The 24,828-nt window shown below is 45.2% G+C and overlaps 1 protein-coding gene across 4 annotated transcripts in view; it reads left to right on the top strand.

Moving 5' to 3' along the window:
* Nucleotides 1–24,828, top strand: part of NADK (NAD kinase) — a 49,364-nt gene that overhangs the window by 20,092 nt on the left and 4,444 nt on the right. For 2 of the 4 annotated variants that reach the window (XM_069946956.1, XM_069946957.1), the window contains exons 3-7: nt 4,503–4,586; nt 20,360–20,489; nt 21,507–21,615; nt 23,719–23,804; nt 24,338–24,440. In XM_069946956.1, coding sequence (XP_069803057.1) covers nt 4,503–4,586; nt 20,360–20,489; nt 21,507–21,615; nt 23,719–23,804; nt 24,338–24,440 — 512 coding nt within the window. Of the gene's footprint in view, nt 1–4,502; nt 4,587–13,001; nt 13,472–20,359; nt 20,490–21,506; nt 21,616–23,718; nt 23,805–24,337; nt 24,441–24,828 lie in introns of those variants that run through there. The other 2 variants (XM_069946958.1, XM_069946959.1) reach the window with 2 other exon arrangements.

Here is a 24,828-nt window from a genome sequence, read left to right as displayed (position 1 = left end):
CTCTCCAGTGTGAAAGATAGATAAATCTAACCTGCTGATATGTCCCTATTGCGCAGGTTCTGGTGCAGTTAGTCATATGCTCCAGGGTTCGGTGAGACCATTGGAAGCACTGTCTGCCCCCATAGCGCCAATCTCCCGCTCCATTGATTATAATTAGAGAGGATGGGTGGGCTGGATCGGCGCTTTGGGGGCGGGCAGTCCTCCTAATGGTCTCACCGGACTGTGGAGCACACAACTAGCTGCACCGGAACGGCACCGAGGAGAAAGGTAAGAGACATGCCGCCTGTGCAGAAGGGGCATACCAGCAGGTTAGTTCCCCTTTAACATTCTGATACATGATACTTTTTTTGTATGGTTATATAGTCGGGCCACTCATTAGATTGCATTGAATGTATGTATATAATATATATAACATTGTAAGTGAATTAAAAGTTACATCATTCCTCTTAAATTCTTCATAATCTGTGCTCGGTGTTGAATATGGGAGGGCTGGGTAACAGCTGACATCATGCGCAGCACAGAAGCTTTTACACAGCTTTCCCAGACTACTGAATGGCATCATTGGCTACCTATGGAATCCTATGGGGAGACTGGATATAGGAATCTGGCCAAGTGTAATGGTGGTCTCTAGGCTGTCACCCTTGGGACGGCTAGTAAGTGTTTTATAGGGGTTCCTTTTTAAGCTATTCTCTCTGTATCTTATTACGATCCTTGTCCAGCCACAGTGTCCCTGAGGAACAATGAATGGCCTGGTAACCCGATAGATTGCTGACAGCTCCATCATATCAATAATGAATGGAGCTATACGATATAGAGCACACAGATTACTGATCATACAGTGGGGTTATCCATGTCCTCTATAGCCCGGCGCATGAGGACTGATCCGGCTGACATACAGCAGACAATAAGTTGATCTGTCAGGTTTCTTAAAGCGTCGCTGTTACTTTTAAAAAAAACTTCTGACATGTGAAAGGTTTTTATTGGTTGGGATCTGAGCGATCGTCCTCGGCCAATCATTAGATGGAGTAGGGGGAGTGGGCGGCTGTGTGTTCCACGCTCCGACTTGATCCGTCTCATTGCAGGAGACAGGTTTCTTAGACATCTATGGAGACAGATCGAGCAGCGAGCCGGAGAGTGGAACACACAGCCGAACACTTCTAGCTCGGTTTAGCGGTTAGCAGGGGTCTGAACAAAACTGATAAAAACTTTTCATGTGTCAATGTAACATTTTGAAAAGCGGCAGTAACACTTTGATTTAAAGTGTCACTGTTATTTTATTTTTATTTTTTTTTGCAGAAATTAATAGTCCAGGCTATTTTAAGAAACTTTGTAATTGGGTTTATTAGGCAAATACGCCATTATCTGCATTCAAAAAGACTTTCCCCAGGTCCCCCCCCCCTTCTCTCTCTTTCACTGCTCATTATCAGGAAATCTCGACTCTTTTACATCAGTCGGGCCCTGTCTGTTCTATGAAGAGAGGAGGAGAGAGATTAGTCACCAGCAGAGAGCAGAGAACAAAGGATTACACAGCGGGACCTGTGTGAAAGCCGGTATTCAGAGGTCAGAGAGATCAATGCTGACTTCAGAGGCGATAGCCCGGTGATGTAGCTGTAAATTAACTTTTTGTTGTCCTGTTTTGGTGCCTCCTCTCCCTCCACCCCTTTCCTCTCTATAGACAAATCATGAAGACAGGGGGAGAGCTTCAAACTGCTTTTTCATGATAAAAATGCATTTTTTGGCTAATAAACCCAATTACAAAGTTTTCTTAAAAATTGCCTGTACTATTGATTTCTGCAAAAAACAATTCAAACGACAGTGACACTTTAACATTTTTGCAACTGAAATAGTGGCAACAGATCTGAAGCCTTCATGGCCCCTATGTCAAGATCAGGGGCCTCCCAGCGCTGTAGGGCCTGTGCCTATCTTGAGATGGAGGGCCCCCTGGCCTACTCCGCTTTTAGCTGTTGGTGGTGGTCGGGAGTCCACATTACAGGGAGTTGCATAAGAGCCAGGGAAGAACAGGGGGTTCGGAGGTGAGACCTGCATCTAATGCACTGCTGGTGCCAAACCTGTGGCCCCCCAGCTGTGCAAAACTATTAAGTCCCAATATGTGTGGACAGTCAGTGGGTGACCAGACGGGATCAGAATTGTAGTTTCCAAACATCTGGTGGCTGCAGGTTGTTCACCACTGTAAGAGACATTTATGGCTATCCTGAGGATATGCCATAAATGTCCCAGATGGAAATATCCCTTTAAGGCCCCATGAATATAGGCGTATTTAACGTCCCTACTGCCCAGATCCTGAATGCAGATGCCGTGCACTTTACTGGGGTCATAGATCAGGACTCCAGATTTTCTTTGACTAATTCTTACAACTTTAAAACGTTGAACTCGAGCGCTTGGTATATGGCTGTTCTCCATGGCGTCCTCCCTGGCCGTGCCAGTCTCTGTATCCCGCTCTCTTCTGCGTGCTCAGAGATGGAGGCACCGCTGGATTGTTCCTGCTGACAGCAGCAGATGTCACATGGAAAGCGACGACCCAGTAGACACAATAGGATGCAAAGCAAGTCTTTGTTCTTCTTGCCTGTTTTGTATAGTCAGTATGCATTTCTTAAAGGGGTATTCTGATCTTGAACACATATGGCATATCCTGTTTTCTGATGTGGCTGCCACCTCTGGGTTTCTTATCTATCAAAACATGAATGAGCCCCAACTAGTGGTGACCCCTCCGCCCCAACCAGGTTTAATAGGGTCCCTCACATTCATGGCTGAAGCTTCCAGTATCCCCAGACTCTTTGGGACCCTCTATCTACTCCTCTTTGGGGTGGATTCAGTACTGTAGAAAGCAAGGTCTCCATTGGCTTTCCATACTTGTAGGTCATCCTGCCATAATAACATTGTCATGCCCCATCTCACAGACTCCTGCTTACAGATGGATCACATCCCCATAGCCATAGATTAATACTTACATATTTGTCTTGGGTTCTATTGCAGGTTTCTTGTAGTGTAGCATGTGAATCCATCCTTAAAGGGGTACTCTGGAGAAAGTTTTTTTTTATTTTCCTCTTTCAAATTTTATTTATTTAAAATCAACCAGTGTCAAAAAGTTTTATATAGATTTGTTAATTTTTCTATTTAAAAATGTCAAGTCTTCCCATACTTATCAGCTCCTGTATGTCCTGCAGGAAATGGTGTTTTCTTATGTGGTGCTCTCTGCTGCCACCTCTGTCCATGAAATAAACTGTCTAATCTTTTCTATGGGGTTTTGCTGCAGTTCCTGAGATGGACAGAGGTGGCAGCAGAGAGCACTGTGTTAGACTGGAAAAAATACACCACTTCCTGCAGGACATACAGCAGCTGATAAGTACTGGAAGACTTGAGATTTTTACATAGTAATTTACAAATTTGTACAATTTTCTGCCACTAGTTGATTTAAAAACTCTTTTCCCCCTCTTTGGAGTACCCCTTTAATCTCTTTGCTGGCCCATACCCTACAGCGCTGGGAATCTTGTTTTTCCATCCATTTACATAATTCTTGTGGTCTCATGTTCCTCCTTTACTGCTTGTTGTAATACATTGCTTATGTTGCGTGCATCCAGCTGTAAGTGGTTAATGGGGTGGCTGTGCGGTGTTTGAGTAAGCATGACTATGCAATCCTGGTGTCACTCCTTCTCCAGCCCTGCTCCCTATTGTAATGTATAGCAGCCCACACACCTCCTCTTACTACTCTTTTAGTACTTGTGTTGAGAGGGAACGCTGTATCATTATATTTATTGCTTTTTTCCGCTTTCTAGACAACTTTATCTCTGTTTTCCCTTTTCTGTTGAGAGTCTTTATCAGTGGTAACATGCTGACTTTCCTATGGTTGACCTGTAACCTCTCCCTACTGAGCAAAGTCGTCATAACCTTGGGTTGTGTTCACACAAAGATTAGGATGTGGATTCCTTGTCTGAGTCCATGCGAAATTTGCTTGAAAAGTGCAAACACAGAGGGAGCATGCACAATGCCTTTTCGTCCTTGGTGGGATTTGAACTCAGGGCCCCAGTGCTGCAAGCCACCATTGCTGATCACCAAACAACCATGTAACTCATCGGTATCTCATTCTGCTTCTTTATTCTCCAGTATATGACTAGGTTGCTGTATCTGGCAGTAGAGATCAGTATTTATATGGCTGCCTTTTATTATCCTTTGTCTCTGCTCTTTGTGTTTACAGCCTTCCTATAGTTATATATCTTATTAGGGTAAAGTGGAATCCTCTTATTCCCTCAGCCTCTAGGTTCTTTGTAAATGTTGTAAATTCATTACCCCAACAAGATTTACATTTTAAGAAGAGTTTTCCTTGTTTGTATTTTTGCACTGGCTTAGGCTCGTTCTGTTTCCTAATACAGATTATGCCACGTCCTGTATGAAAACCCTTCACATGAATGTCAGTGGTGCCAATCTATAATGCCGCCGCCTCCTACCAGTTGTTGTTTTTAACTTTCTGTCCTTTTTCGGTGCAGGAGAACGAGATCCATGCATGGACCATGCCCAGTAACCACGTTCGGACCAAAGGCCTGTATGCTGCAGAATCCCAAAGCGATCATGTGAGTAGCGACCACAAGAACTTTTTATCCTTTTCTGGTGCTAATGCTCATACTGATGTGGTCCTGTTCAATGTTACTGGATTCAGATGTGGAGCACAAAGGTCTTTTAGTGTCTTGTAGTGAAATTGTGCATTTAATTGTCCCTTTTAGAACCTTTTAGAGCACATACTACTGTGTGATCATTTTACTGCCAAACAGAATTAATTTTAAGAAATTGTGGCATTTTTTCAACTTTTCTTTGGTGTTTCATTTTCACACACACACACACACACACACACACACACACACACACACACATATATTACACACACACACATATATTACACACACACACATATATTACACACACACACACACACACACACACACACATATATTACACACACACACACACATATATTACACACACACACACACACACACACATATATTACACACACACACAGACTTACATACATACATACATACAAACACACACACACACACACATATATATATATAATACATACTCACTACAGTACGCTGTTGAAACCCACCAACACCCCACAGTCCTGACCCTGAGGTGCCTATAGTGACAGAAGGAGCCACCCCTTTCATTGTCTTACCGCTTTGATGGCACAATCTGTAATTAATATAAAATAAAGCAAATCCTAAAATTATCCTAGTTTGTAGTGTCTACCGTTCCTATGCAGATCTGTGTGTTTCTATGGTAACAGACTACCCTGTGTAGTCTGATCCTACAGTCATGCTCCCTTCCATAGAACATACATTATATTAATAAGCAAACAGTAGATGCTGTAGATTTCTTGTAGTCCATTGTGAACCATTTTAGAGGGATTATATTATTTCTTTACCCCATTTAAATGTAATAAAGTAGCATCCAAAGTGGATCTCTGCTTTTTTTTTCTTTTTTTAAACAGTATTGTGAAAGTCTCTTGCGTTCCTCTTTTCTCCTTTTTGTGGTGTATTACAGTAACCTGTCTGGTGTCAGAGCAGGACAAGTCGGGTGGAGCTATTGTAATTGTCTCCGTACAGTAAATAGAGGGATTCGTGGGCGCAGGGCGCTGCAGTTGGCATCACTTGTATACAGTCCTGTGATTCACACTCCGTGTGAACGCCGTAATATTATTGACTCTGCAGGTTTTGTTGTACCAGGTAAACAGGGGAGGGAAAGCACTTTTTAAGCAAATAAAGTTATAGTAATGTCTTATCTTTTGGGATGAGTGATAGCAGAGGTGGTAGAGCAGTCTGGACCCCTGACAGGGGTAACGCTCCCCAGACACCTTCAAGAACTGACAGCCAAATGATCGCTCAACCATCAGTTATGTCTCCTGCCTGCCGCCAGTCCTCCCCATACACAGGAATATTCAGCTCGGCCGCGCAGTCCTGCCTTCTTTATGGGGAGAGGAGGTGTAAGCTGAAGCCAGAGCACTCTAGCTGCGGCTTATCTTTCCTGGATTAAAGGGATCAGCCATGATTTTCCATCACGTCCAACCCCTATCTCCACCACATGATCTGTTGGTAATTGTTCAGATTGACAGTGAATTTATACAGGTTCGGTGGTCTAAGGGTCCTAGATCGCCGCTCATTTACTGAGCCGTTACACAGGCCGATTTTTGGGCAACAAGGACTGCACAGACATCGTTAGCGATGTCCGCGCAGCCCTTGCATTTAGTGTAAAATATCTCGCCTTACCACGTTCCTGGAAGTGCTCAGGCTTTCTGTGCTGTGTGCCTCTGCTCTGGTCTTTGCAGTGACAGGCCGGCGGCTGCTCAGACAATCATTGTCCGAGACAGGCCGCAGCCGGTAATTGTCCGAGTGGCCGTGGCCTGTCACTGCAAAGACTGTAGCAGAGGCAGAGCTGTACACAGCACGGAGGGCCTCAGAGGACTCCGGGGTACGTGATAAGGGAGTTAACATTTATTATTTTACACTATAATCAGCCGTCGGTGCACATCACTGTTACACGTAGCCATGCGCTCCTGATGATTTTTGGTCTAAATCTAAAAAAAGCGATCAGCTGATCATCGTTTCATCGGCCAATCGTTCTCTTTATTAGACTGAACGATAATCAGCCGAATCGGCCAAATATCGCTCCATGTAATAAGGCCCTAAGATCTAAGGTGTTTGGGGTCCCTAAAGGGGTTATCCAGCGCTACAAAAACATGGCCACTTTCCCCCTCTCTTGTCTCCAGTTTGGGTGGGGTTTTGAAACTCAGTTCCATTGAAGTAAATGGAGCTTAATTGCAAACCGCCCCTGAACTGGAGACAACGGTAGGGGGGAAAGTGGCCATGTTTTTGTAGCGCTGGATAACCCCTTTAAAGATCACCAATAAAGACTTGGGGGGGGGGTCAGACACCTTCACAATTAATATCCAATCAGCCGCTCATCAAGCATTTGCTCGTTCAGCAGCCAGTCGCTGGCATTTTAACATTGCCTGAATGTTGGCAAAAAGTGTTCCTGGAAGAGTTCATCTGCCGGTGTAAAAGGGCACTGACTCCCTGCACCCCCACCAATCAGCTGTGTGAAGGGGCTGCGGCACTCGTGCTTACAAAACCTCCACTACTTGAGTGTTTATCTGCGCTCCGCTGTGCATCGCCGCCCTATTACCTGCAGTGGTGTAAGGTGACGTTCCCGTTTATAGGGCTCCAGGCACCTTCACATGACGCCTCGCTCTCAGCACTTTTCTTACTTGTTTTTCTGCTAGAACAAAATGTCACAACATAAAAATTTCCAAGGGGGGGAAAAAAAACCCTAAATACTCCTATCTATGACCTATGTCTGGTATCACAGGTTATTTACAGCGTTGTTTAAAAAAAAAAACATTAACATCCTGTATTCTAGCTGTTGCATTATATATGGCAGGGGTAGTGAAGCTTGGTTCTCCAGCTGGTGCAAAACTACAACTCCCATCATGCCTGGACAGCCAAAGCAAAAGCTTTGGCTGTCCAGGCATGATGGGAGTTGTAGTTTTGCACCATCTGGAGAGCCAAGCCCCTGTTATATAGTGTGTACAGAGCAGCCCCCACTGGTTGTCGGCCATCGTATGACTTGAGGACTATTCCATATAAGATAACTGAACAGGGCAGGAATCCCCGTTGCATAATACGACCTTTGAGTTGGAGATAATAAGCCGCGTATGTACAATAGCGGTGAATAGCAGCACCAGTAACACAGCCTTTTAGCCGGCGTTGGTCTCTTTTGTTGAGCGAGTAATCCCGTCCTTGTTGGTTTACTATTATCTGTTACTCTCTTACTCATCAGAAATCCAGTGCAGCCAGGCTGCAGGCAGATGAGGAGCTCCGGCTTCCTCTGTAATCCCGGCCAGCAGTAAGTAATCCCGCCGTGTGTATGGAAACGTGGCTGAGACGGCCAGCGCTGTGTACAGATGGGGACTCCGACCACAGTCCTCTACCTGTGCAGTATATCCCATAGACTGGCCTTTCATTATAGTCATGTACAGTGGACAGGGCATAGAGGAGAAGCTCATTTAAAGGGGTTATTCAGGGTTAAAAACAAAACAAAACACAGCAACTTTCTTGTAAAAATAGCGCCACTCCTGTCCTCAGGTTGTGTGCGGTATTACAATTCACCTCCATACACTTCATTGGAACTGAGCTGCAATACCACACCCAAACTGAGAACAAGAGTGGTGCTGTTTATGAAAGAAAGCAGCCATGTTTTTCTTAAACCCTTTAAGTCAAAATATCCTTTAAGTAGATTACCAATGGTCTGAAATAGGATACAAAAAAGCAGGGCAAAACTCGGCAGACAAGACCTTTAGCAAAGAAGTCGCTTATTGATCTGGAGAGTTACAACTTTTATATAAAAGGAGAAGTCTGGCCAAAATTTTTTATTTAAGTATTGTATTGCCCCCCCAAAAGTTATACAAATCCCCAATATACACTTATTAATGGAAATGCTTGTAAAGTGCTTTTTTCCCTGCACTTACTACTGCATCAAGGCTTCACTTCCTGGATAACATGGTGATGTCACTTCCTGGATAACATGGTGGTGTCACTTCCTGGATAACATGGTGAGGTCACTTCCTGGATAACATGGTGAGGTCACAACCCAAATCCCAGAGCTGTGCGGGCTGTGGCTGCTGGAGAGGATGATGGCAGGGGGGCACTGAGGGACACAGGGCATGGGGGGGACACTGAGCATCCCTCTGCCATCATCCTCTCCAGCAGCCACAGCCCGCACAGCCCTGGGATTTGGGTTGTGACCTCACCATGTTATCCAGGAAGTGACACCACCATGTTATCCAGGAAGTGACACCACCATGTTATCCAGGAAGTGACACCACCATGTTATCCAGGAAGTGACATCACCATGTTTATCCAGGAAGTGACATCACCATGTTTATCCAGGAAGTGACATCACCATGTTATCCAGGAAGTGACATCACCATGTTATCCAGGAAGTGAAGCCTTGATGCAGTAGTAAGTGCAGGGAAAAAAGCACTTTATAAGCATTTCCCGTAATAAGTGTATATTGGTGATTTGTTTAACTTTTGGGGGGCAATACAATACTTTACTGTAATAAATTTTTTTGCCAAACTTCTCCTTTAAGAGTGCCCTGTGTTACTGTGACATTTACCTTTTCTTAAAGGTATTGTCTAGTTTAGAAAACCTTTCATGACCCTGGTCTATTAGTATGTAGAATGGCTACAAAAAGCACCTCTCACTTTGGAGGACCCAATATGTCCATACAATACATAGACAATCCATTGATCTCTATGATTCCTCTGCGCTCCTCACTTTCACCTGCTGGGAAATTGAACATTTCATGCTTAGTTCTGCACAGATGCCCTGTGATCAGTTTGTCATCTGTATACCGTTACTAAAGAGGGTTGCCTAAGCCAAATAGCACATTACCCCCTTTAAGGGATATATTCTTTATGGAAAATATGCTCAAATTTTTTTAATAGATTTTTCAGATCCATTGACCCATCCCCCAAGATGGGGACTAACGTACTATGTGTGTATGGGACTGATAATGCAGCCTACACTGCTGCTTGTTGCTGTTGTTACTCTTAGTTTGTGTCCTGTTCTCACCTCTGCCCCCTGCTGGATACTGGGAACTTTACACTTATTGAAAACATTTTCAATATGACTTTTCTTTACAAGTTATTTTCTTTTCTTTTTTTATTTTTTTTTTTATTTTTTTTTTTGACAAGACAAAAAAAATTGTATGTCCGCAGTACACACCAGGGCTTTTCACTTGCTTGACGTAACCAGTAAGATTGGGGTTAAATTTTAAAATTACAATTTTTTTTTTCACCATTGACATGCAGAATAGAGATCCTTTTAATATAAGGATGAGGAAACTTTATCTCTCCAGCTGTTGTACAACTACAATTCCCATCATGCCCATCAAGGCTTTTATTCTATATTCCTATTGTATTACTTTTTTTTTTTTTTTCAATAACTGGACAATGCAGCAGGAAAGTGAGAGCATTGACCTATACTTACGTCTTCATTCTCACATCTTCCGTACAGTCTGGATTCCACAGAGCCGCAATACCACACCCACACTAAGGACAAGAGTGGCGCTGTTTCTGGAAGAAATCAGCTATGTTTTGTTTTGTTTTTTAAACCTTAATAACCACTTTATTTTTAGGGAAAATTACCGGTATTCCAACACATATAGTGCAAATATAGAAGACAACCTTTTAAGTTTTGATCTTGTATTATTATATAGCGTTGGGAGAAGCGCTCGGCTGTTCGCTTCACTCCCCGACTTGTTGCTTTTTCCATCTCGCTGCAGTAGACGGTCCGTTGTTTGTCTCTGGAGACCATCTGCTGCTATCTAATAATCATTGGGGGTCTAAACACCCAGACCCCACCTGATCAAAGCTTCTGACATGTCTCTGTGATATGTTACAAGTTTTTTAAAGTGACAGGCACGCTGTAATATGGACCTGCGGAGGCAATCCATCGCTTTCCCTTATATGCTGTATACCGCATCCTGTACCACACGGCTGTATTATCGGGAAGGTTTATAGTTGTTTTTATAGGTTTTATGTCCTGTACTTCACCAGGTTACACAGCGGACATATTGGCCTGTACAGTGACGTGGACTTTCCTGACTGCTGGTAATGACACATGAGCAATGATGTTTCAATAACCATCAGGTAATCTTATAAAAACCTGTAATCTGGGTAATGGGGCCATTTTGGACCTTATTATTCAATGACCTTCAAACTTTATAAAAAAAAAAATAAAAAAAAGTCCAACAATACCGGATACTGTAGGCGTCACTCCGTATCTGTTACTATGTGTACCGTTACCCTCTAAGGTGCAGTCCCCTTTTGGCTATCCTCCTGTCCACTCTCCTTTTATGGTGACGTTACCTGATAAGGTGCCTCCCATCTGCCCTATTAACCAAAGCCGGCTGCATATAACGTCCCGTCCGAGTCCGTCCATGGCAATAGTCCATAGCTCGGCTGCCAACCATGAAGCACTTCTGTGAAATGCGTTTCAGGGCCAATGGCTCCTCTGCTCCTATATTTTTCATTGATGGGTGAGTGTATGTAGTGGATCTTATGGGAAATGTGCAGTGGTCACAATTGTCCTTTTGCTCCTGCTTACTCTACTGCATACTGTTTTTCCCCTTTCAAATAAACTGGTTTCGGAAAGGTAGATTGATTTGGAATTTACAATTTCTAAATTACTATTTAAAAATCTTAAGTCTACCAGTACTTATCAGCAGCTGTATGTTCTGCGGGAAGTGGTGAATTCCTTGCAGCCTGACACAGTGCTTTTTGCTGCCAGGAACTGTCTAGGGCAGTAGAGGTATCCTATGGGGAATTGCTACTGCTCCGGACAGTTCCTGACATGGACAGAGGTGGCAGCAGAGAGCACTGTCAGACTGGAAAAAATACACCACTTCCTGCAGGACATACAGCAGCTGATAAGTATAGGAGGACTCAAGATTTTTCAATAGAAGTAATTTACAAATTTGTATAACTTTCTGACACCATGCCTTTAACATGTATGGATTGGCTATTACACCATAAGGGATGTTCTTTTTTTCTTCTTCTGGACGATCACCGCGACATAACTGGTCAGACAGGAGGCACTTGTGTCTATGAAAGTATCCAGAATTACACCACAGCGTGAGCGCAGTATAACACACATTTCTCTTTACACATCACATCACACATTTCTGAAATTCCAATGGGAAAATCCACAATTATACCAGTATAAAGGTATACTTTACACTTCTATGTCAGTGACAGCAACTGACAGCAAATCCCCATAGAAAACCTCTCCTGCTCTAGGCAGTTCCTGTCGTAGACAGAGGTGGCAGCAGAGAGCAGTGTGTCAGACTGAAAAGAATACACCACTTCCTGCAGGACATCCAGCAGCTGATAAGTACTGGAAGACAGAAGATTTTTCGATAAATGTAAATTACAAATCCATATAACTTTCTGATTAACAGTGGATTTAAAAAAAAAAAATCCCTCCGGAATACCCCTTTAAAATCTGCATTTTTGCGCACACCCAGTGGAACAGTAGTGTAACAGAGCGGTAATCTGTGCACCTAGCTTCATAGTATTTTCCAGTGAAAAGGAGTTAAAAATCCATGCGATTATTATTTATTTTTATTTTTTTTTTAAAGTGTTTTTTTTTTATAATCATTTACTATAAAAAAAAAAACAAAAAAAAACTGCCCTGTGTGAACAAAGTGTAAGGCTGCTGGCCTTGTTACAGTCCTGTTGGCACTTTGCTGCAAACTTTCTCAAATCGTGGCTGAAAAGCGAAAGCTGTGTTTGTGCAAACAAAAACTGCAATGTGTTGAGTAACCACACACCAAGTGTGAACAGTGCCTCATAGTAACTTCTAGCGCACGGCTTATTTCACTCCTGCACCTGCGTGATTGTAAGCTCTTCTGTCCAGGTCCTGAATGTGAACAAAAAATTACATTACCACTTAGTCCAGGGGTAGGGAACCTTGGCTCTCCAGCTGTTGCAAAACTACAACTCCCATCATGCCTGGACAGCCAACGGCTGTCCAGGCATGATGGGAGTTGTAGTTTTGCAACAGCTGGAGAGCCAAGGTTCCCTACCGCCTGCCTTCGTCTATGCCTATTGCCTGCGACACACGCTGAGAGTTGTAGTCCTGGATCAGTGCTTTCCGGGTATGGGGGATAGGATAGAGGACGGAGTTGACTTCCTGGTGTCCTGATCAGTAACATGAAGATGTGTTTGTACAGCGAGTGCATCACCTCCCCCCTCCACCTGACTGAGCACCACTCCTCCTCCTCCTGGGCAGGATCAGCATTATGTAATACAGTCAGCATGTCTTAAGAGGCAGCTCCTGGCCACCTGGACAAACCCTCCTGCAATCTTCACGCCCTCCTCCTGCATTGTCTGACAACCTTCCTCCCCTATAAACTCTCCGAGCTCCCAGGATCAGCCACTTTTTCCTTCTTCCTCTACCTTGAGTGGAGTCTCTGACTCTTCCCAGCAAGTTTTCCCTCCCGTCCTCTTGCAGAAGGAGCGGCCCATCCCCTGCCTTGTGAGTGGAATGGCAGAAGACTGTACGGAGAAGACCCAGCTAACGTCGCCTCTTAGCAGCACGTGCAGCTGTTTTCACTTACGTCTCCGGGATAGGAGACCACATCAAGTTCCATCTTAGAAATGACTTGATCTCTAATTGTCAAGGTCTGAGACAAGGCGTCAAGACGTCTTCCCCCTGCTCCTCTTAGTTTTCTTCCCGTTTTGCTATTTCTACCATGTCCTTCCAATAGCATCACCCCCGGGAGCTCCGGACTCTTCACTTTTCCCTCCTCCGCCTGTGAAATTTATGCAAGGAACCATGAAGATTTTTGACAACACGAAGCCTAGAAGCCATCCCAGGAATACCTGGCAATGGTCAGTATCCCCGGCCCGCCGCCCCTTGTCGCGCCCCAGGGTACGGAGGGGGTGGTTGTGCTTTATCAGCATGAACAAGTACATAATGTGAGCAAACTTTGTCGAATTGGAACAGGGAATAGACAGATCCCAGGGCAGCCGTCCAAGCATGTGTCCCCGCTGCCCCGGCTCTGCTTATTCTGCAGTTGTTGGATAACGTCTGATTTCACCAGAATCTCATCCGCTGAAAGGGATGGGCAGCAATGTTTGTATACTTCTGTGTGTGTTTGTCCTACTATACTGCTTGGCATTGAGAGGAGATTTTTTACGCTTTCTGCTTTGATGTGGTTTGCGCCTTTTACTGACATTACCCGGACGGAAGGTTGTTGGGATTGTGCGTCCCATTAGAAAGCTATGATTCATCCGTCGCTGCTTCTACTCATGTAGCAGAGCTGTGTGTGTGTAGTGGATTGCATCCTGTCTTTTTATTGGAGACTTACGGGGGAAGGATTCTCCTTGCACTGGAATTTGGAGGGGGAAAAGTGGCTATGATGGCCGATATCCCCCCCATTGTGTATAGGTTCTTGGAAGGGAGTTTCACTTGGGTGTATAAAGTTTTCTTACCAGTGCACAAAAAGTGCGGTATCGGACACTAGATTGTAAGCTCAGTGGACCAGGTGAGAAAATACTACTTGTTGTTATACAACCTTCTATGGAGTGATCGACAACCTGTGGCCCTCCAGCTTTGGAAAAGTACAACTCCCAGCATGCCCTGTTGTAGTTTTGGACAGGTTGGTAACTATTGGTGTACACTTACATATTGTCATACAAGTATTATCTTTCCTCCAGTGCCTTTTCTTTTCCTGCTTTCTTCTTCCATCTTCTCCAATGTTTATATATATATATATATATATATATATATATATATATATATATATATATATATATATATTATATATATAATGAAAATAAATATGTATGTATGTAAGTGAGGGGGACCTGTTCACACCTGCGTTTTAGCCATACAAGTATTATGTTTCCTCTTTTTCCTCCTCCACTGCCTTTTCCTACTTTCTTCTTTCTTCCATCCTGCCTTCCGTTTTTTTATATATGAGTGAGGGGGATCTGTTCACACCTGCGTTTAAGCCTCCATTGTGGAGGGAAATAATGAGGAAAATGATGCTTGCCATTGGGGTTTGTCACTGTAACTGTATGTCAGTAGGGTCTTCATGGCATCAGTGTTATAAGATATGTGACATTGTGGTTTATATTAGGGCTGGGCGATATTGGCCTAAATCAATATCGCGGTTTATCGCACATGTAGCCGCGGTAACGATAATTGACCGATAATTATGACACACCCCTTTTTGCAAACCACACCCACTTGCCGTGCCAAACTGGCGATATTTTGATTCAAAAAAAGTTAAAAAGAACTCACTGAGCAGCAATCCATGGTTAGTCTATTATCATTATTATTATTTGTCATTATTAGGGGGTCTCAGCAGAGACCTGGACATGTGTATATACAGGTATACACCCTCTACAGGGTATACACAGGTCACAGAGGGATAGGTGTGTATGACTATATGGGGGGGATGGATTGGGGTGTATTACTATACAGTAGGTTGGGATCGGGTTACAGGACTATACAGGCAGCACATAGGGATAGGGGGCGGACGGGGGTGTATGACTATACAGGGATGGCGGACGGGGGTGTATGACTATACAGGGATGGCGGACGGGGGTGTATGACTATACAGGGATGGCGGAAGGGGGTGTATGACTATACAGGGATGGCGGACGGGGGTGTATGACTATACAGGGATGGCGGACGGGGGTGTATGACTATACAGGGATGGCGGACGGGGGTGTATGACTATACAGGGATGGCGGACGGGGGTGTATGACTATACAGGGATGGCGGACGGGGGTGTATGACTATACAGGGATGGCGGACAGGGGTGTATGACTATACAGGGATGGCGGACGGGGGTGTATGACTATACAGGGATGGCGGACGGGGGTGTATGACTATACGGGGGGGGCAGATAGGGGTGTATGACTATACGGGGGGGGCAGATAGGGGTGTATGACTATACATAGGGGGGCGGACATAGGTGTATGACTATCTGGGGTTGGCGGACGGGGGTGTATGACTATACAGGGATGGCGGACGGGGGTGTATGACTATACAGGGATGGCGGACGGGGGTGTATGACTACAGGGATGGCGGACGGGGGTGTATGACTATACGGGGGGGCAGATAGGGGTGTATGACTATACGGGGGGGCAGATAGGGGTGTATGACTATACGGGGGGCAGATAGGGGTGTATGACTATACGGGGGGGGCAGATAGGGGTGTATGACTATACGGGGGGGCAGAAAGGGGTGTATGACTATACATAGGGGGGCGGACAGGGGTGTATGACTATCTGGGGTTGGCGGACAGGGGTGTATGACTATACATAGGGGGGTGGATAGGGGCGTATGACTAAACAGGGGGGCGGACAGGGGCGTATGACTATACATAGGGGGGCGGATAGGGGCGTATGACTATACGGAGGGGTGAAAAGGGGCGTGTAACTTTACAGGGGGCACATAAGGATGGCAGGCGGGTAGGAGAATATTATACAGGGAGGTGCATGCTGGTACCTGTAGTCCCCTCAGTAACAATACAGGACTGTAACATAGGAGGAATGGATGGGCTGCAGCAGGCAGGATACCACACACAGCTATAAGTTATCCTGCCTGCTGCAGCCCATTATTCCTCCTATGTTACAGCCCTGTATTGTTACTGAGGGGACTACAGGTACAGCTGCTCCTCCAGCTATGACATGCCGGCGTCACTGCACACACAGCACAACAACATGTGCAGGGACGCCGGTATCAGAGCGGGAGGTGGAGGAGCAGCAGGACCCAGGTGACAATGCCGCCCGATCCGCCCCCCGCCCGTCCGAGCGCCCTCACCCCCACCCGTCCGGTCCCAGGCCCTGTCCCGCCGCACCGGTCCATCCATGCGCCCACCCGTCAAGTCCGGCGTCCCTGCACACACAGCACGTTGACATGTGCAGCGCTCGCCGGCCGGGGCGGGGCCCGGACGGGACTGGTGCCGGGGAGGGCAATGTCAATGTGCTGTGTGTGCAGGGACGCCGGACGGGACCGGACTTGTGGGGCGCATGGATGGACAGGTGCGGCGGGACGGGGCCTGGGACTGGACCGGTGAGGGTGCTCGGACGGGCGGGGGGTGGGTCGGGCGGCATTGTCACCTGGGCCCTGCTGCTGCTGCTGCTCCTCCACCTCCCGCTCTGATGCCGGTGTCCCTGTGTGCAGAGACGCCGGCATGTCAGTGGTGGAGGAGCAGCAGAAAAAAATACAAAAATACCGCAGATACCGTCCTGGCTAAGTTGAGGTCGGTTAACCGACGCCAGTGACGGTATCGGTATTTTTGCGGTATACCGCCCAGCCCTAGTTTATATTATAAACAGAAAATACAGCATACAGTGTGAACAGTGCCTTAAAGAGGTTGTTTGGGGGCAGACTTTTATATATATTAAAAAAAAAAAACCTTACACTTACCTGCCCTGATTCCCCTGTTCAGGAGGTGCCCAGTCCTCTTTACTTATTCCTGTTTCTGGTGATTTGCTTCCCCTGCAGTAGCTGCCCGCTCAGCCAATCACTGGGTAGGACAGGTCACCGCTGTGGCCATTGATTGGCTGAGCAGGCATTTCCTATTAGGTTACGGTATCATCGAAAGAAATGGAGAGGAGGGGTTCCTTTAGAATGGCTGGGAATCAGGGCAGGAGAGTATTGGTTATTCTTATTTTGGCAGCACCAGGGGGCATAAAAAATAAACAGTTGTCCTTGGTTGACCCCTTTAAAATGTAGTGTAATTTTTTAAAACTATATGGACATGTGAAAAGTTTAGATTGTACCTGGTCTTCCGCTCCGATCATTAACCATGGCCACACTTCACTCCCTGACTGGCCACAGGAGATGGCCTCTATTATAAGTCTAACCAGTTGGATCAGGCAACCACCCAATGTGATCTAAGCTTTTCACGTGTCTGGATAAGATATCAAAAGTTTCTGTAGATAAGGCTGTGTTCACACTATCAGCAATTTCCATAGTATCTGGCAAAAAGAATAGTACAGCCTGCATCGCTCTTCTTCACACCCGGGCCTCCACGGCCTTGTTGGGGTCATCCTTAGTGCAATGGATCTAGAACTCCATCCTTTTTGTTTTTCTTTATACAAAGCTTGTCCGTAGTGTGAATAGAGCCTAACCTTGTAGTGACCTTATACAGTTATAGTTTATATTATGTTATACATAGTATGCTGGACATCTCTGTACCTACACATGTTAATTTATTCTATTCTGGCGGATACATTGTTATTTCTGGCTATGAGTCACATTATGCAGCACATGTCTAATGTAAAGCAATGTAATGTACAGTCTAATGTAATAACCCTGCAGGGCGCCGGGCAGGCAGCAGCTGCCGACCATTACCGTACCTGGTTGTATGGCAAATCTCTATATCCGCTATATGTTGTGTCACAACCAGACCGCCATCTGCTCCTGACATAGAGCCGCTCCTGTTGGTGACATGAAGTGCAGCCCAGTATATAAGTCACCTTTATATCCATCTAGTGTCTTATACTAACAATATGGGGCTCATCCGTGACAGTATCTCTTACGTCAGATCCAGGCCAGGCCTGTTATATCTACTTATAAGACTTCCGCTTTCCCAAAACCCTGAATGGCAGAGCAGTCCAGTATTATAGTGAGAATAGCCCCGTCCTTGTATTATGGACATCCCTTATGGGATCCGTAATGGTGCCCGCGCCCTCAGATCTATAACGAACAGCAAATGAAGCCTCTGTTCACACTGCAGTCACACACACACACACTATATACTGTATGTGTATGTATATATATATATATATATATATATATATATATATATATATATATATATATATATACACACACACACATCTTCTACAAACAGCGCCATTAAGTCCTCAGGTTGTGTGTGGTGTTGCAGCTCAATTCCATGAAAGTGAATAGAGCTGAGTTGTAATACCCCACACAACCTGGAGACAGGGGTGGCACTGTTTTTTTTTCTTTTTAAAATGTTGATCGGATCACAGATAACTCCTTTAAATGTCGCTATAGAGAAGTCGATGATAATGTCGCCCCCTATGAGCAAATATTTGCAATGAACCTTGTAAGAGAGAACAGTGATTGTGTATTCAGGTGATGGCATTTGCTTGTAGATGTCAAGTCATGGCCGTAAATCAACAATGCGAGTAATAAAAGATTCTGTAGCCAGGCATGACGCAGCAGTAAGGAGGAGCGCCACCGCGCACACGGCCGCTTTGTTATGGGGACACTTTATATGATTTATCACATACAATAGATATGATTACTAGCATCATTCATCCTTTGACTAAGACGTGGGTTACACATTAGCTTTATGGCCGTGACCGGACCAGGACCTCTGTCATAGGGAGCTAGCCCAGTGTCCGGCAACCTGCTGTACTACAACCCCCAGCATGCCTGCAGGGTAATAGTTTTACAACAGCTAGGCTTGTAGAGTACTGATCTATAGTCGTCCTATCGGTATCCGACCTGATTATTATAGGGGACAAAAAACCTGACAAGACATGGCCGACTTTTTGACAGATCTAGCATGCATCATTCTTGATGCCCTATAACTTTCTATTAGATTCCCGTCCCAGCAGGATGTATGGACCGCACTGACCCCGGTCCTGATAATACCATACCAAGAAGTCTATAGGATTGTCCATTACACCTGCCTTCTCTTATATAGAAAATAGCCACTGCATGTAATGTACGGTAGGCTGAAAATGGATATGAGGGTGGTCTTGGGAAAGGTTTCACCAGCCTTAAAGGGGAGCTCTCACAATATAGGAGACCTATACTTTGCACTTGTCTTACTGACCCTTCAGAAGTTTTGCTCGATAGGAGCTGTTCGCTGTTGCCTCTTTTGTTTCAGCTCTGCTCTCCGGTTCTCTCCGAGTGCTTTGATCCATAATTTTAGCGGAGGGGTTCCTCAACCCCTGGACCTCCGCCGGCCCGGTCTTCTTGCATGTCTAGGTATAATAAATCTCTTCCCACACGAATATCAATCTGCTCAGCTTCTCCTGCTTCCCGCAGATTGGACCCCAGTTTCCCTTTAAGTGACAGCACATGATTTGGTTCCTGGGAAGCAGACAGCAGGTTTCCTTCACCTTCCATACAGGAGCATTTGCATAATATCCCGGAGGGGTGCTGCACTTACCTGGCCTGCTGCCCCTTTGTCCAGGGCTTGTGGTGGTCCTCGCAGTCCTGTAGAGACCCCCTCTGTAGCCAGTTCCCTCCCTGCACCTCTGGTGCCAGGCACAGGCGACTCCTCCCTTCCAGGTCATTCAGGGTAAGTGCTTTTCCCATATTCTGGTAATTCTTCTGATGTTCCTTGTGGTCTCTACTGTGACCTCTTATATTTACCACAATATTCCAATGCTGATGATGTTCCTGATTGGCTCCTGTAGTCATCCAGAGAACGGCCGCCTTTTCTTCTAATATCTCCTGCTTTTCAGTCTGAGCAGAACTACAGTATTGGAAGCCACAAATCTTCTCTGGTCACTCGCCCGTCATGTTCGCCATCTACCTGTCTACAAAATGCTCCGACATCCTCTTAAGACTAGCCGCATCCTTGTGCGGTCGTAACTCAAGGTGCTTTGTCACTAACAATGGGGTCTTCTAGGATTTTAGCAGTGGCGCATAACACCTACCAGTCCCTTGGAGCATCGGTAGACGGGCTGTAGTCTTACTGGGCAGTATCTGGAGAAGCAGAGGTATTGTGGGAAATCTCATTTTTATTTTTTTTTTCTTGTCCTTTCTAGGCATATCCAGGACCCTGCAAGTCAGCTACTAACATGGAACAAGCCACCCAAAAGTGTGCTGGTGATCAAGAAGGTCAGAGATGCCAGTCTGCTGCAGCCCTTCAAGGAGCTCTGTATGTTCCTTATGGAGGTAAGTGGGGTCTGACGCTGGGGAAATGGCGCTTGTTCCACATAGCATTTACCACAAAATATGACTTTTTACCCCTCTTTACTCTTCAGCTATATCCTGAGCATGCCCCAGTGCCCGGCTGCAGTCTGTATATATCCTCTATGTTACTATGGTTTTCACATTGATAGTGAGGACTCCTTATGACGGGCAAGTAGCCAGAGGGAAGAAGGAACGCTGTATGGAGAAATTACAGACTGCAGCCAGGGAGCAGCACAATATACCATCTCCCCATCTCACACGGAAGTATAGTGAATTATTCGGCACATTTCCTGGTATAAGTTACATTGCTGACTCCTATCTTATATATGTGACATGTATTCTGCATTTAGGGGGCCCGGTATTATAATATAGTATAAGAAGTTTACACCTCTAAACTAGAGGACTCTATGTATCACATACCATAGTAGTTTAGTAGTTTATATAATAAGCATCATACGTATATGACATTCTACCTCGGACTATGTAGTCGTGGAGTTATCAGAATTGGGAGGACTGAACGTTTTGTGCAAGGATTAGACTGCTGTCCTCTTCTGTATTTTATTAGGTCTTTCAGGTATTTTATAACTATACAAATACTTGCATGGTATAAAAAGATTTCCCGTCAGGTTATTACATCTGGCTGCATACATGCAGGTGAGGGGGGGGGGGGGAAACACCTTCCTTATTGACTTTTTTTTGGACCTTGGTCTTTGTCGGGCTCACGTATGCAGGTCATAAGTACTTCTTAGTAGTATACATATCCTTTATACTCTTCTTGGTTAGTGATGGTCCTACTGCTATAGTGGTACTTTTGAGGCAGTAAAAGGGAATGACAACCATGAGGATTGTTTTCCTGAACACAGTTGCTGAACGTATATCTGTGCATGCATGTCTCTATTCACACCTAGAAGGTGGCCGTTTCTGAGGCTCTGTAGCCAGGTGTAGTCTGCAGGTAATGGGTTGGTGCTCGGTTTTAACTTTTCTTTCATCTTTATTTAGCAGAAAAATATGATAGTCTATGTGGAGAAGAAAGTCCTGGAGGACCCGTCCATCATGAACGACGACAATTTTGGACCAGTCAAGAAGAAGTTTTGCACTTTTCGAGAAGGTAACACCCCAAGCCCCGCCCCCCGCCTCCTTCCCTGCTCAGATCTGTGTACTTGTTACACTCTAAATTTCTGGCTTGAAAGTTGAGAAAAGTCTGCCAAATCTCCTGATCTGCGCGAAAGCCGGTTATGTGTTTATGTTGCTTCTATGAACCGACCCACATCACCAGTGCAGCACTGAATCATATCCCTGCTCTGGAGTAGTGGGGTTTCAGTCTCGCTTTACAGCATTTAATCAGTGTATTAAAGGAACAGACAAAATCTAGAAATACAGGTTACCGGGAGATACATCTACCCGAAGTGTCTGCATGTTTCTGAAACAGTCCTGTAATACTCCTGCAGGGAATACATGGGTTAATTTCTTCTGTTTTCGGGTGGGGTGGGGGGGCTTGACCAAGTGGGTAGAGTTAAAGGGGATATTCCACTCAAACATAACTTCTGATATGTTGCTGACCATAGTAAGACTAACAATTCCTTCCATACTTGTTATTATCTATTCAGTCTCCTTCTCCCAGTTCTGGGCTGCTGCTGAAGACACAAACCTCTGTGTGAGCCTTTTTCTCTGTCTTCCCCTCCTCCCCCTCTCTTCTGAGACAGATGATGTAAACAAGTGCCTAACTGGCTGTATCTGCAACATTGTAACTTCTTTTTAATGTTGGGAGGGCTAATCACAGTGACTTCATTCGTAACTTGACCTCAGATTAACCCTCCCAGGATTACAAAGAAGCTACAATGTTGTAGATACAGCCAGCCAGGGACTTGTTTACATCAGTTGTCTCAAAAGGGGGGGGGGGGGGGGGCGGAGAGAAAGGCTCACGCACAGATTTTTGTGTCTTCAGCAGAAAGCAGCAGCTCAGAACTGGGGGAAGGAGACTGAATAGATAATAACAGGTATGGAAGGAATTGTTAGTCTCACCATGGGCAGCAACATATCAAAAGTTATGTTTGAGTGGAATACCCCTTTAATATTTTTGTGTGTGTGCGCGGGGATTCTTCTGCAGCCAGTTGCTTTATGGCCAGACACAGGATTGTGAAAGGGAGGAGGAGGAGGAGAAAGCATGATTATTAATAGAAGCATTTATGTTGTGTCCCCCTGAAATTGTGCATACATGACCTCACAGGCTTTTATCATGTGGGATAATATTGACTGAGTAAATTATCACATTGTACATTGACCAAGTATAATGTGAGAGGGAATGTCTGGAATATATCATGCACCGATCTGCACGTGCACAGGCCCTTATCAGCATACTGGACCTTGGAGTGCATAGTACAGTGCATGGAGTGCATCAGGTCCTCTAGACCTGATACTAATGTCTTACCAGTTGTTGCTGTACTATTACACTCGCTTCATAGTTACCAATAAGCCTGGGTATACCCAGCTTGGTTTGCATACCCCAGTACAGTCCCTCCTTCCTTGTAGTGAACGTCCCCTGGGAACTAGGAGGTATCATATACACACCGCTCAAGAAAAAAGAAGTGTTGCGGAGGGCACTCACCATAAAACTTGCAGGCGTCTGGAGAAGCGTGCTGAAGCACGCGAAACAGCTGTCACGCTACCTCGAGGTGCTGGCAGCTCTGCTGTCCACTAAGTTTTTTTGTGAGTGCGCATCCCAACACTTCTTGATATGGTCATATGAAACCTATTTTTCCTAGGAGTGAGCATCCCGCAAAAAAGTTTTTTTGGCATTTTTTAAGCTCCTATATTGTCATAGATCTGTTTTTTAAGTAATAATGCCAATCGCTGTTGCAACCTACCTGTGTATGATATACACCGCTCTATGATATTTATTGTTGTGATTCTTGATGATCTGGAAATTTGGGGTTTGGTCTCCTTTTTTTTTTTTTTCTTCTCCCTTTAATATATATTTAATTTTTATATGGCACGTGAATGTCTTGTTAAACTGGTTCTTCATTTTCTTCTGTCATTTGGATTGTTGTACCCACCCCTGTTCTTACCCCGATGACGCTAATAGCGGAGGCTCCGGAGAACACTCCCCTCAGCACATGGTGTCTTCTTCCCTCCACACCCAGCTCTTTATTCCTGTTAGATAGAATCCCAGTAACTTCCTGAATACTGAACTCTATGTTTCATTATCTACCAGATTTTGATGACATCTCCAACCAGATTGACTTCATTATTTGCCTTGGAGGAGACGGGACCTTGCTATATGCATCGTCGCTTTTCCAGGTCAGTTTTGGTCATGTAGACAGCTGTTTCTTGCCCCATGCACAGGGTAGGATGCTGGCTGGCAGAAGGATTGGCTCCAGCTCTGACTGGTAGGGAGGTTACCTCCAATAGGTGGCACCAGTAAGCAAGCTGTCTGATTAGGAAAACTGTACTGCCTATTTCCAAAAACAGCGCCACCCCTGTCCTTGGGTTGTATTCTGGAATTGCAGCTCAACTCCATTCACTTAATGGGAGCCATTCTCTGTCCTATCATGAGTGATGTCTCCAGAGCCTTTAAGGGTTTACTCAGTAAAGTATGTGCATTACTATTGAGTCATGATGGTAGAATCAGATGAGGTCACCTGAGATGTAATCTGGGTGGTCTTATAGAAACAGCGCCTCCCCCCCTTCCCTTACGTTTATGGGTCATGCCAGCCCTTGCAGAATTCACATAATGATGGCTGAGCACCAATGCCAGACACAGACTGGTCCTCCAATGTTTGCATTGTACTTCTACACGTTTCTAAAGGTCCCCCCTGTTTTTTCTCTTCTAGGACAGTGTCCCTCCCGTCATGGCTTTCCACTTGGGATCACTGGGGTTTCTCACCCCCTTTAGCTTTGACAACTTCCAGACGCAAGTCACTCAGGTTATAGAAGGTAAGAACATGGCTGAGGTCAAACCACGGGCAGCCAAGCTCCTCATCGGCGAGTGACGCCCTCGTATAGCTCTTTTGTCTGAGCCTTTCAATGATCGCTCTCTGAATAGTGTGTGTACAAGTGGCGCGTTCCTTTGTGTGAGCACAAGAGGGTAAAGAGAAGCCGCTGCCAGCCTGCGCTTCTTAAAGGGATCAGTACAAGTTACTGTCGACCTAGATGTAATGTATGTCATGGGGTCGTAGGTGTCCTATAAGCAATGTAGCAGTAAATAAGCTGAGGTCTTACCCTCCAGTTGGTGACTCTTATATTCTAGATCAGTGATGGCTAACATTGACACTCCAGCTGTTGCAAAACTACAATTCCAATCATGCCTGAACAACCAGAGATA

The sequence above is a fragment of the Dendropsophus ebraccatus genome, chromosome 12, assembly GCF_027789765.1.
Source record: "Dendropsophus ebraccatus isolate aDenEbr1 chromosome 12, aDenEbr1.pat, whole genome shotgun sequence".
Lineage (NCBI taxonomy): Eukaryota > Metazoa > Chordata > Amphibia > Anura > Hylidae > Dendropsophus > Dendropsophus ebraccatus.
Note: the sequence above shows the minus strand (reverse complement) of the source record. Positions and strands in the feature narration are given on the sequence as shown.